Source organism: Bubalus bubalis, chromosome 3 (assembly GCF_019923935.1).
Source record: "Bubalus bubalis isolate 160015118507 breed Murrah chromosome 3, NDDB_SH_1, whole genome shotgun sequence".
Classification (NCBI taxonomy): Eukaryota; Metazoa; Chordata; class Mammalia; order Artiodactyla; family Bovidae; genus Bubalus; species Bubalus bubalis.
This window is the reverse complement of record NC_059159.1, coordinates 87,218,778-87,232,846: the sequence shown is the minus strand read 5'-3', so window position 1 is coordinate 87,232,846 and position 14,069 is coordinate 87,218,778. Positions and strand designations below refer to the sequence as shown.

At 40.5% G+C, this 14,069-nt stretch overlaps 1 protein-coding gene across 4 annotated transcripts in view; it reads right to left on the bottom strand.

The window, feature by feature from the left end:
- The window catches only part of SLC24A2 (solute carrier family 24 member 2), a 288,084-nt gene extending 274,032 nt beyond the window's left edge, over nt 1-14,052 (bottom strand). For 2 of the 4 annotated variants that reach the window (XM_025281470.3, XM_025281469.3), the window contains exons 1-2: nt 13,793-14,050; nt 10,836-11,920 (exon numbers count right to left, since the gene is read on the bottom strand). In XM_025281470.3, coding sequence (XP_025137255.3) covers nt 10,836-11,765 — 930 coding nt within the window. In that variant the 5' untranslated portion in view covers nt 11,766-11,920; nt 13,793-14,050. Of the gene's footprint in view, nt 1-10,835; nt 11,921-13,194; nt 13,748-13,792 lie in introns of those variants that run through there. The other 2 variants (XM_025281467.3, XM_025281468.3) reach the window with 2 other exon arrangements.
- Nucleotides 14,053-14,069: the final 17 nt, after the last annotated feature.

Here is a 14,069-nt window from a genome sequence, read left to right as displayed (position 1 = left end):
CCAGCATAAAGGGCTACCTTTGTGGAATTAAGAAAAGGTACCCTTTCCTCTGGGCAGCCACAGTCCCACACCACAGCAGGTAGCTTGTCCAGTAGAGTGATGTCTGGATTTCTGTCCCTATTTGCCCCCCTGATCAGAGAGATGCCCTTACAGGGCAGCTCCACTAAGAAAAAGGAGGAAATAGGAATTTCTTAACATGGTATTTTTAAAAACTTACGTCACAACCCATTGGTGAGTCATGCAACTATTTTTGGGTTGAAACTAGTATTTGTAGTAGAATAGAAAATATAATATATATATAAAACTGCCTCCCACTTAGGTTTTATTTTTATATGTATATGTAAACATATACATATGTACGTGTATGTGCATGGGTGTGTGTATATACTGAGTCAAGATGTAAAATATGTTTCTTAGTGGGGGTTGTGGTAAAAAATATTTGTGGTAAAAGTCACTAACAGAGCAGCTTCCTTGGTGGCTCAGATGGTAAAGAACCTGCCTGCAATGCAGGAGACCCGGGTTCAATCCATGGGTCAGGAAGATCCCCTGGAGAAGGGAATGGCAACCCACTTCAGTATTCTTGCCTGGAGAATTCCATGGACAGAGGAGCCCGGTGGGCTACAGTACCTGGGGTCACAAAGAGTCGGACATGACTGAAGTGACTTAGTGTGTGTGCACGCACACACACACGCACACACACAAATATGAAATGTACATCTAATTTGGAGATTTGCTTTGTCTTCATTCCCAAGTGCCCAGAGGGAAACTCTAAGAGAACCAGCATGCATTTAGGAGTCAGACAGGTGTGCATGCTCAGTCGTGTTAAACGCAGTTTAACACCTCTAAATTTGGACCTTAGGCAGTCATTTATGTTTTCAGATGGAGATGGTATCTGTTTCAGAATATGGATGTGGTAAGGATGTAGTATCTTTCAGCACATGTCCAGTTTTCAGATCTCTCTCTTTCGACTTCGGGGAGATCCGGAGAGACCAGAGACCTAGGGACACACATGCAACTGCCACCAAGGGTTTCCACTGCCAGGAGCCCCACAGGTGAGGAGGTGTGGAGTCCTGCAGGGAACTTTAAACAGTTTTCTCCCATGCAAGTTGTTCTCCTGTCTGCCTGGGAGAACAGCCTCCCACAGTAATGCTTAAGCAAAAATGACTGTTTAGCCAAGTCAATTAAATCATTTGAGTGAAAATACTACAAGGAAGCCGGGTTAGGAAAAGAGTTTGGTGCTATGGGCATGGTGAGCATCTGTTTTAGGTAAACGTGTTAGATTGTCACTTTGGCAAGGTTAGAGTATTTCACATTGTAATGATGAGCGCCTCTGAGGACAGAAATGACAGGCTAAAGTAATCTTTTAGGTGATATGGGTCAAATCTCTCATTTTCCAGATTTGGAGATAGGGTCTGAGGAAGTACAGGATCCACTGAGGTCACATGGCCAGGGCTACACCCCAGTCCCTGGGAACATCATTTCTTAACTCCTGGGTCACAAGGCCTCCCTCTTCAGAATAATTCATCCTTTAAAACAAAAACGGCAGCAACTTCCTGCCTTGATTTAGGTGTGGAAATCTGGGGAAATGCCGCTAAAGTTAGTGATTCTCAGCATATGTTTGTAAGAGATCTTTGAGTCATCACAGCAAACTTTACAAGTGATGCAAAAGACACATAGGAATTTGGACAATACTTAAGTGAAAATTTTAATTATCAAAAAACATATTTTCAACCTCCTGATTAATCAAAGAAATGCATAAAACAATGAAATGTTGTTTTACCTATGAAATTGGTGAACATTAAGAATGGTAATAGTTAACACTACCAAAGATGTAGCAACCAAGCAGAAACTTTAAAAAGCTCATAAACTTTGTCTCAGAATTTCTGCTTCTCCAAAATAAAAAATACATGTATAAGGCTGTTGGCTGTAGTATCTTTTATAGTAGTGAAATACAATATAAAAATAACTATTTTATGATAATGCTAACCAGTGAACGTTTCTGAAAAATATTTAATGATATGAGGAAATACTCATAATAAACCAAGTTAAAAAATACTAAAATGGTATATAGTCAATATAAGTTTAAAGTTGTACATATCCAATATCATTTCAACTTATTTAGGTATATATGTGTGTATGTGCATGTGTGAGGGTATGTGTGTGTGTGTGAGAAAAATCTGGATGAATAAATGCAAAAATGTGCATAGTTATTTCTGGATGGTAAAATGGAGAGATTAGAGGCTATTTAAAATTTTCTTTTTTGTATATTGATGTGTTTTTATAATCCTATATGATGAATACATTACTTTAAGTATCTGACAAAAATATTATTTAAAAAACAAATCTACAACTTAGACTTCTACAAATCTACAATTTCTGTTAGAATTGCCTTTTAGATTTGACTCAAAATTTGCCATTGGTAGGATCTTTTGTAGATATGGAGTTTTACTATATACACTGTCAGATTACATTAAACATTCTGAAAGTATACGATTAAAATACATATTAGCATCCCTTGCTATATGCACTATCATTTGACAAATCCAAAGCCTAAAACATAATTTTGGTAATATGATGGATGAAACATTCAGAGAAATCATTTTCAGTATATACACCTCAAATTATAATAGGTGTATATATATTATATGTATCAAATGAATTATATATTAATATATAACATAGGTTAGATATTATATTTTATGTATTTTAAAATTCCCCATCTATATTAGGTGAGGAAGCAGTATTTGCTATTCCCCAGTGGCCAGAGACATGGATTGTAGAAGCTACGAACATGAGGCCTGATAGGGAGTAGGGACCTCCTCCCTCCACTCCCAATGGGAGACCTCCACTCCCAATGAACTAGAAACCCTGAAGGGCTGACACTCTTAGTGGGTGAATGAGGGGGAAAAAAATCTGCCTACCAAAGGGACATAGTAGAATATGCCTATTTTGGTCTTGGTTTTGAGTGGTACTGAAGAAAGAAAAAAACAGTCTCCTTTAAGAATTTCCAACCATGGGCTCATTCCTGGATTTGGAGTCTGAATTCACACTACCTAGGTAAAAAAAAGTTAAACATTCAGGTTAGAATGATTCCAGGTTGGTTGAGTTCCCAGGCACTTGACAGAGAAGCAAACGAGTCCTCTCTCTGGGGATACACTTAGAACCCAGACTTTAGCGTCGCTCCACAGGTCAAGTCCAAAGAAGAGAAGTTCAAAGTTTTAAAAGAAATCATTAAATATAAAAAGAAACAACCCCACATGAAACATAAAACAACACAACTAGACCTGCAAGGATACTAACGCTAGAAATACCAATTATGAATTAAAATATATTTAGTATGTTTAGAAAACTAAAGTTCAGTTCAGTTCAGTCGCTCAGTCGTGTCCGACAGGCCTCCCTGTCCATCACCAACTCAAAGAGGGCATTAAATAATAAAGGAAGAAGAAACAATGAAAATCAACATGATAGTGGTGAAACTGAGCAGCAAAAACCTTCTAGAAAGGAAAAATGTAATAATAACAATTAGAAACAAAACAGATGCAGGTTAGATAAAATTGAAGAGAAAATCAGAAAGTAGAACGCAGATATAAAAAAATGATCAGAAAGAAGAACACAGAAAAAGATGAATGGTTGAAAGACGTGGAGGAAGGCTGAGATGATACAAGGTATATCCAATCAGAATTCTAAATGAGATAGAGGCCAAATTGGTGGGAGGCACTAAATCCTCAAATTCAGGAAGTCTAATGAATCACAATGGGGATAAATAAGTGAGAAAATCACACCTGACATGGCATCAAGAATACGCTGAACACCAAAAACAAAGAGAAGAACCTTATAAAGTAGTCAAAAAGAACAAACTTCTTACAAAGGAGAGACGGTCACACCAGCAGCAGTCTTTTCAATGGCAAAAATGGAAGTCAGAGGCAGTGAAATTATTATTACTATTTCAAAGTGGAATGGGAAAATAACTTTCTACCCACCAAAGCTATCCTTCAAGAACAAAAGTGTAAAACAGATCTGTGAGCAAATAAAAATTTAGCAGATACTATTAACAGATTCTTGCCAAAGGGCCTTAAAAAGACAGTAAGTCAGTACAGGAAAAAACCATAGAGAAAAGTATGATGAAAAAAGAAGGGACAAGAAAAACTAGTAAAAATGTAGATATATCTAAAAACATTGATGGCATAATGTCTAATTTGTAGGATTAAAAATGTGAAGGTTATACTTCAATAAAACTGTTATGAAACACCAAGGTACAACTTTGATTGTAGACTTCAAATTATTTACAATGGGGGAGAGTTGACTGAGGGCCTCCCTTGTAGCTCAGTCGGTAAAGGATCTGCCTGCAGTGCAGGAGACCTGGGTTCGATCCCTGGGTTGGGAAGATCCCCTGGAGAAGGAAATGGCAACCCACTCCAGTATCCTTGCCTGGAAAATCTCATGGACAGAGGAGCCTGGTGGACTGAAGTCCGTGGGGTCACAAAGAGTCAGACACGACTGAGCGACTAACACTAACTAAGGCCCTTAGGATGTTTAGCAGGAGTGTAAAGACACTAGCTTTATACTCTGTTGAGTTAAATATATTCATTAAAAAATTTAGGGTAAACACTAAAAGAAAAGAAATAGGATGTATAAATTCCAAACTACTAACGGGAAAAACAGACTTAGAAAAAAAATCCACCCCCACAAAAAGGAGAAAAAATTATGAAAGGAAACAGATCAGAACAAATAGAAAGTACAGAATAGCATGATAGGAAAGAATTGAAATGTAATAGTAATCACAATCAACGTAAGTAAACTAAATATTCCAGCTGAAAGATAATGATTGCCAAACTGAATTAAACAAAATGCTGCTATATGCTGTTACTAGAGACTTATCTAAAAAGATGTTCTTGTCGCCTCACAGAGTGACTTAATCTCACTCCTTGTTAAAGTTAAAATACAAATTATCTGGTTCTACCAAAAAAAAAAAAAAAGGAAAGAAAAGAAAAAAAAAAAAGAATGAGATGGGGAAAAGGAGAAAGGAAGAAAGTAGGAAGGGAAGTGGTGGTAACTCCTAGCTCTCAACATTGTCAGGATTCACAAAGTGCAAGTCCTTTTTTGCTGGAGAAACCAGGGTAGCAAGGGGAACAGATATGTGCAACCTGACCTTTGTGAATAAAAATCCACTGGGCTTTCTGAGTCTCTCAAAGTGCCTCCTTCACTCTCTGAATCATATGCAGTAACTGAATGGTTTGCTTTAACATAAGTAGAGGGAAACAAAACAAGGAAAATAGCACCATGCTGTATTCCTAGATCAACAAACAGACTTGGATACTATGATTTATAAGAAATATATATATGGTCATTAAGATGACCAAAATACATTTCTTGTATATATTTGGTCTTTGTTCATAGTTCCTAGTTCATGGTTCTCAAAACCCCTGGAATTTCCTAAGTGTGGAGAGTGACACAGGTGTCTTTCATTATGTTAATAAGGCAACTTTTAGAAAGCACCTAAGGATTAGGGCTGGTGGCTAATGGAGCCAACTGGATGATTAAAAGTTGGAATTTTCAGTCCCACTCCCTTCCAGCAAGGACAGATGAGTTGGAGAGATAGACAGCACTTCCCACCTACTGGTGTGAGGCGTTAGTCACTTAGTCGTATCTGACTCTTTGCGACCCCATGGACTGTAGCCCACCAGGCTCCTCTTGTCCGTGGAATTCACTAGACAAGAATACTGGAGTGGGTTGCCATTCCCTTCTCCAAGGGATTCCCCTGACCCAGGGACTAGACCTGGGTCTCCTGCATTGCAGGCAGATACTTGACCGCTGAGCCAGCAGGGAAGCCCAAGAAGGGCTGGAGGGCAAATCAATTGCCAATTGTCGATGATTTGATCAACTATGCCCATGCAATGCAGTCTCCATGGGTGCATATGTGCTACATCGCTTCAGTAGTGTTTGACTCTTTGCCACCCTATGGACTGTAGCCCACCTCTGTCCATGGGATTCTCTAGGCAAAAATACTGAAGTGAGTTGCCATGCCCTCCTCCAGGGGATCTTCCTGATCCAATGCCAGAGTTCAGAGAGCTTTGGGAGTTGGTGAACACCTGGAGATGCTGGGAGAGTGGCGCCTGGAGAAGGTTCCCTACCTTCCCCATGCCTCAGCTGGCTGTCCCTGAGTCGTACCCTTTTACAATAAACCAGTGATCTAATAATGAAATGTTTCTCTTAGTTTTGTGAGATCCTCTAGCAAATTCATTGACCCTGAGGAGGGGTCACTGGAACCTCTGACTTACAGTCAGTCAGAAGCACAGGTAACAACCTGGACTGGTGACTTGCTTCTGAAGTGGGGGTGGAGAGGGCAGTCTTATAGGAATGAACCCTTAACCTGAGGAAAACTGATGCTATCTCTGGGCAGACAGTGTCAGAATTGAGTTAAATTCTTGGCCACCCTGCTGGTGTCTGAGAATTCCTTGGTGTTATGTGGGAAGCAGCCCCACCCTCACTCCCACCCCCACACATTTGAATTGGGTCCAGGCCAGGAACTCAAAAGAACACTGCAATCACATGTTTCTAGACGGTTAAGAAGTTTAGCGCCTAGGTTTTCTTTCTTTTGAGGACAGAGAGTTTCCAAGTCTATCAAGTAATACTTGCTCGTTACAAGGACGAGCTTACCTTGCCTTCTTTGAAATCTGTACATTAATTTTATTAATTTATTTGCTGGGTATGGAGGGTGGACATAGGTTGAATTTATAATATATTCTTTGCCTTAGGAAAGCTTGGGACTATACATTTGTATTTATATAATTATTTATGGTTTAGTATCTTATCAGAAACATTTTACTTTATGAAGAATATTTATAACACTGTCTCAATTTCGATTTTCCCATGACCATTACAACAATTTGCACTGCAAACACTCTGCTGGCAAGCAACTTTTCAGGAACATACAAAATGAATAAAGCAAGGCACACCTACATTACTAAGTAGCCTGCCTTCAACTATCCAGCTTTAAGCATCTTTATTTAGACCATTCCCTTCATTTGAACTGGGCTGACTTGCTGTCAGATTACAGTGCCAAGTCTAAGAAGAAGTTAAATACCATGGACAGCTGCTTTCTAGGCCAATGACAGCCTAGCACCATAGCAGATCAACGGACCTCAGCAGCCAAGCCAGGCACACAGCAAAACACACCAGATGCCCTCAAAGTCCACTGCTTCACATCCTGCAGGATTCAAATTAATTCCTAAGCAGCCATGGAGAGGTTTTTAGAAGAAGGTCCCAGTCATTCATAAATAAAAATACACTGAAAACAAAAAAATCTCTGCTTAGCATAGATATATCAAAACCACAGTCAATGGCCTACTTACTGCAAGTAAAATTCTACAAAATAAACTTTCAGGACTGCAAAGGTATTTGAAGGTTTCCTTCAGGAGTTTATAATACTTCTCTGCATATATTCACTATATATGAAATTAAGCTTATAAATATTATAATATGACAAATATCACATGCCCCTAAGAGAGACAATGGCCTGCTTAACTTGATGATTCACTGACATGAACTATAATATTCAAGAAATATTTTGAAATACTCAAATTTGAAGTACTTTATTCTGATTCACTTTCCACTTAAGAACAAAAGATGAAAGAAAGGGAACTAACACTTACTGAACAACCCAAATTTGCCAAGGACTATGTTAGCGGCTAAATATTCATTTCTTCATTTAACAATTTTTCCAACTTTATGAAGCAGGTATTATTATTTTCATTTTCCTAATTAGGAAACTGAGGCTCAGTGAGTTTATGTGACTTCTTTGAGGTTACAAGGCTTATTACACACCTGAGTTAAAACCTTTTTTCCCTGAGTCAAATTCCAGGGTCTCTTTACCATGTCATGACACTAAATGATATGTTTTTAAAGGATGATATTATCACTAAAAGATGTAATAAAAAAAGTCAAATTAAAAAGCCACACACCAGGTGGAATAGTTAAATAAAATGGGAAACTATTATTTAACTATGAGAAAAATATTCACATTTTCTATTTTTCCATGCTCCATAGTTGCCCCATCATCAGTAATGAAACCAAATGAAGATTTTCAACTTGTTCATGAAGCAAATAGTTTCAAAGATATTTCACTGCCTACAGCTCAGCAGAATTGATGAGTTTCCAGGAAGAACCATGATGACTTGTATCAAAATCTCTAAATATGTTTCCTTCACTTTCCCATACTCCCCTGCTCTGTAACTGCACATATGAAACAATGAGGTAGCCTTGCCTACAACAGGCTTAGTATTTTGCTTCCTAAATTCTTGTACAGCACATTCCTCTCTATGAAGACTCCATCAAGGAATGTCTTTGGCTTGGGGTCTTTCTCTGAGTGTTCTGATGATGTTAGAAGCACTGACTTAGGTAGGAAAGGGGGGTGGGGTATACAGCCAGAAATCAACTTTTTAGATCAGAGAACAACAGCGCCAAGCTCAAGGACCTGTCTCTCCTTGAGACACCTTCTGTTCAGTGCTCAGAGAGCAAAATTTCCACAAGATTCTGAAATCAGGCATCTGATACAAACCAGCTGCTGAAAAACTTTTTTCCAACAAAATTCAAAAGTGAAATTGGCAAGGTGAAATTTCGTAAAGGAAATCACACATCATTATGTATTGGTCCACCTAAAAATATCTGTGTTCTAGTATACCAAACAAGACATAGCAATGTTAAAAAATTCTGGCCCCATGATAATTTATGGTTCAATCTAGTTTCTGAATGCCAAAATAAATGATAATCATTGAATGAAACAACTAAAACTATTTGGTGCTCAAAGGAAAACGATACAATGAACATATTTTTGGGGTAAATCAGAAACAGGAGATATAGTCATGAATATAATCTGCTTTCTTTTTTAATTAGGTAAGTCCAGAATTCCAAAATTTTTTGATGCACAATATTAAGCATAGCAAAAATTATGGCTATAAATAACAACTTTAAGGAATGTCAGCCTAAGTTATTGACTTTTAAATTACCATAAAAATGACATGACAGTCACCTAATATAGTAGGGTAAAAATCCTGCAAGAGCTGATTTAATGAGTGACACAATTTATTAAAAACTGTCTGTAGACCATATTTTAAAAGTTATTACTAAATGCACAAAACCAGTTTCTCCCTTCTTAGCAGAATACAAAATACCCCTGCAATCTTCAATACATCATTGGACCACTCTGCAAATTCCTTTTTCATACTTGTTGCCAATATAACCTTTAGCCGAGTTCTGTGTCTAAGTTAATTAAGTTCCACTGTGCCGTAACAAAACGAAAAGTACTGAGTTCTCAAAAAGACTTTTTATCCTTGATGTGCCCCGGATATTTATAAGGCACCAAATCATTTCCTTGCCTCTAAAAAATCTGCCTTTCCCTTGGCAACTGTTCAGCATTCTAATTGGAATAAACACATAGACTACTAATGCAAACCACTTAAACTTGCAGTCGGTTTTGAGAAGATAGCTTGAGGGATCATTTTTGGGCTACAAAATTAGACCAGGGAGGGGGCTCCAGTGATGACCCTATCTTATGCCCTTAAGGATACAGGCTAGTATCACATCTGAATATTATTTGCCATGGTTTTTTTTTTCTTACTACAGTTTCTAACAACCAACCATACACTGAGGGATAGGTTAGAAAAAATACATTCCAGAATATTTCTCTTTTGCATGGAATAAATAGAAATATCACTAGTAGTTTTTTGTCTGCACTTTGCTTCTGTTTCATGGCTGCTACAAAAATGATAGATGGTCATGAAACTTGAAAACAGAGGAATTACGCTAAATTAATATCATTTTTTTCTTCACTCTGGAAAAACATCTCACCCTCCACTTAACATTTGTTTTCTGCATACATGAGAATGTCCCCAGATTCCAGAATGAAAAGTCTGCATATGTATTTTGGTTTTCTGTTTAAAATCACAATCTGAGATGACATTCCAATGTTAGGATAGAAATCAAAACTGCATCACTTACTTAACATAAAATTTTACTAATTTTCCCATTAGTAAACATTACTGATTATTTTTAAAAATTAACCTATATTTTTTCAGATCAATTTCTTCTAAGTTCTTTACCAGTTTACTTGCTACCTATGTGATAGGATGACCACTGTTGTCTTTAAAACCCCCTCAAGTCCTACTCTAGAAAATATTTTGGGTCATGTTTAACATGGTGTGTAAAATGGGCCATCGAGCTACAGAGGCAGGCAGCATGGCTTGCCACTGACTCTCATGGATCCTGATCTGTGCCTGGTCGAGTGGTCTGAAGCATCACTGTGTGGATCAAGAAGCATGGCCATGACCCACTTGAAGGACCAATCGTGTGAGGCTCTAGGCTGCTGACTTACAGGTCCATATTTGGTGACACAAACACACTTTCTTTGCTGAGCACCTTTAAAGAGATGGTTCATGATAACTGTCATATGTTCATTTAAATAGAAAAAGCCCTGCAATGTGCAAAGCACACACGTGTACTTTCCCATGAAAATAAAACTGCTCACAAAATTGCTATGCCTCCTTGCACAAAATAAGACACAAATAACTGCTGAGTCTTCTCTGGGAAGCTTATGTAACCTATATTTACAAATGTTTTACTCTGAGGCAAACAGCTTGAGAATTTAGTAGACATTCTCCAGAGTACCCCCAATTTTTCCCACTGTGATAGTTAGTCTGGCTATCAAAGAACTGCAGAAAGTACCCTGCTATCCATTACAGCCCCCAACGCCATCTGATTAAAAAAGTGGCAGATCTCAAAAACTAAGAATTCAGAGCATGGCCAAGAAGAACATTAAATAAACAACCACTGCCACCAACCTTTGGTTGGGCCTCTGGTGCTGTCACCTTGACGACTTTGTTGCGATTTATCATTTGCTTCACCCATCTTTCTACTTGGACGTTGAATTTCATGAAAACCACATAGCCAAAGTAAGCTGTCAAGAGAAGCAAGCTCTCCCACCACATGATAAAGTTATCCAGGAAAAATATGATCAGCATGATTAAGTCAATGATGTAGAAGGACACATCCCGAAAGAGCGGCCACCATGTCAGGTTTAAGATTTCTCTGGAAAACAGGGCGCACATGCCAATGACAAAGAGGATATTGAACACCGCTGAGCCCACGATCGTGCCAATGCCAACATTGCTGTGAGCAATAAACACCCCTATGAGAGACGTGAAAAGTTCTGGCGCTGAGCCCCCGGCAGCCATGAAGGTGGCTCCAGCCACATCATCAGAGATGCCCAGTTTTTCGGTGATGACAGTCAACGAGGGAACAAAGAACTCATCACAGACGATGGCTAAGGCTATGAACATGTAGATCATCCCAATGACATGGAGAATGATGGCGCCTTTTCTTCGTTGCTCGAGGGAAAAGATGTCTCTGGGGTAGTCTCCTTGGGCATGATCTGTACTATTCTCAGATATGCCTTCCTGAGAAAGAGCTGGCTGTGGAGTATAATCTCGAATCTTGTCATTTAAATCTAAGAGAGTTCTTTCGTGGTAACCGTGTGCTGCCCCGGGGCCACTTGCACCCCTGGCCTCTCCTGTGCGCTGTGTCTCTGTCTCAGAAAAGGCACTGATTGAAAACGGGACAGTGCTAATGGCTACCAGGCCCATGAAAAGGCCTAGGATTCGAATCAACTTGAGTTTTTTCCTGACATTATAATGTCTCCTGCAGCCAGACGGTGACTTATCTGAATACCACTTCTCAAGGAAAGAGATGGTGGCGCTTTGGTGCAGATCCATCCTGGGTCTTCTGGTGGATGTGATGGTTCTAAATTTGTAGACTCAACCAGATGGTTCTTTCATACTTTTCTTTGCTTTACAGGTAACAGTGCTTGTGAGGCGCTTCCACAATCAGGGATTCTTAGGCTTCACAGGAAATATTTTCAACATTTATGCTTAAATAAAAATAAAAATAAGGATACGTGAATCATAAAATCATGTATTTTTTTTTTTTTACAAAACAATTTAGCAGATATGAAAAAAATCCTATCCTATAGCCAGCCATGTGACCTTGGGTTAAATTCCTTAATTCTTCTGTACTTCAGTTTCCCCATTTCAAAAATTAGGACAATGACAGCACCTACCACCAAGGAATGCTTTGAGGATGATTTAAAAGATATGAAGCATTAAAAGGAGGATGTGACATATTAGGCACTTATTAAAATGTGTGTACAAAGGCAAACATTTGGGTAAATACATAGACTACATATTTGTGTGTGTTAAATAAAAAAATGTTATAGATGTAGATGAAAATCTGTTTATCCCACCTTAAATCATGTAACAAATAACATCCCAGTACTCAAAAAGGTATCACTTCTTCAGATTTATCTACATATTTGACAACCGAACCATTGCCTTTTCTTTTGTTCCAATTATATAATTCCAGTTGCAGGCACACTTTTCGGATTTAATCTGTCACTTGGAAAGGGCTGAGTGCTGGAGGATCAGCACTCTTTTTCTGGACACTTAATACTCTCAGGCTCTTATTTTTCATGAAAACCCTCTCTGTATATCAAATACAGATAAGAAGCCCTTTAAAAATTTAAGTTTAAAAGAATGTTCTGATGATGTGAACAAACTGTCTTCCCTAAATATCTAGATATTATTTTCAGCTAAAGCTTTAAAAAAAAAAAAAAACAACGTTTAGTCATATTTAAAATACACAACTTGGTAAATCAAACAACTCCTAACAAGTAGGCTATTTCAAGAGATCAAATATGTATTTCATAAATAATATGCACGTTGCAGTAATACCTCTGTCCACAAAAATCTGCCCAAAATAGCCCCGACACTGACCCTCTGGTAGTTTAGACAGCCAAGCAGTTTTCATTCTCAGCCTCCACAGAGAAGGGTGAAATACCTAGATATGACAGTTGACATTCTAAAGATTCCTCTTTTTAATTTCTTTAAAAAACGGTTTTGATTGGGGGTGGGTTTCTTGTATCAGCGATTTCATTTTAGAGGCATTCGCTGAGATGTCTCAGGTGTAAAGCAAGCTAATTAAAACGCGCCAGTTACACATTGAGATTAGCTGGAACTCAGGTTTGCAGAGCGAGCCCAAACCAACCTAGGCTGAGGTGCTGTTCCTCCTGAGATAAACCTAACCCCGCACAGATTCCCGGCTGGCTGGCAGATGTCTATGCTTAGCGTGAACGATTAAGCGACTCACTGCGCTCCGGGGATTGTCACAATGCTGGGCCGGGGCAAACAGCACGGAAGGACTCAACTCCCAGGGTGCGCTATCGGCTCCAGCCGGAGCCTGACTCGACCTGCAAACCCACCGCTCCGCTGCACGCGAGCAGCCTCCGCCGGCCAAGTGCACCCCCAGCCGCGCCCCAACTTTGCCTTGTGTGGTCCCAAACTTTCCCTGGTGGGTTCACAGGAAAATAAAACTAAAGGACAAACGCCTCACTAGACAGCCGGCAGCTGGGATGCAGCGTGGGGAGGGGCTTGGCCGGCATCTCCCAGAATCGCTGGTGGGTAGCTGGGGAAGGGGAGCGTCCCTCTTAGCGCCTCCCCGACAGCAGGCCCCCCACTACCCCGAGCCGGAAGCAGGGCGGTTTGGGTGGGAGAAGCAGGGGGTGCTCAGAAGCCGCACCCGGGAGCGGAGAGAGTTGGCCAACTCCTTTCGGGGCCTGGGGCACCCACGTCCTCCGCGAAGCCACCTGTGAGTCTGCCGCCGGATGCACGCCATCCGGATCCAGGGACCCCGACCTCTGCGGCCCCCGAGCCCGGCGGCTGGTCTGGGTTCGGCCGCCCGCACTTACCGGGATCCGCCAGGAAGACGCGCACACTGCGGGGGCCCGAGCGCGGCCCGCCGCTCCGGTCCTTCGCCTCCTCCGGCCCTCCGCCTCCTCGCTCCGAGGCCCGGCTGCGGCTCGCACTTGCCGCCGCTCTCGCCGTCCGGGGCTGGGCTCGGGAGGAGACTGAGCCGCCGCGAGCCCCGCGCACCGCCTCTGGTGCTGTCTGGCCCCCTCCGGCCCCTCCCTCTCGCCTCTGCGCGGGGAGCGTGGCCGCAGCGCGCTCGGCTCCCGCGCCCTCTGC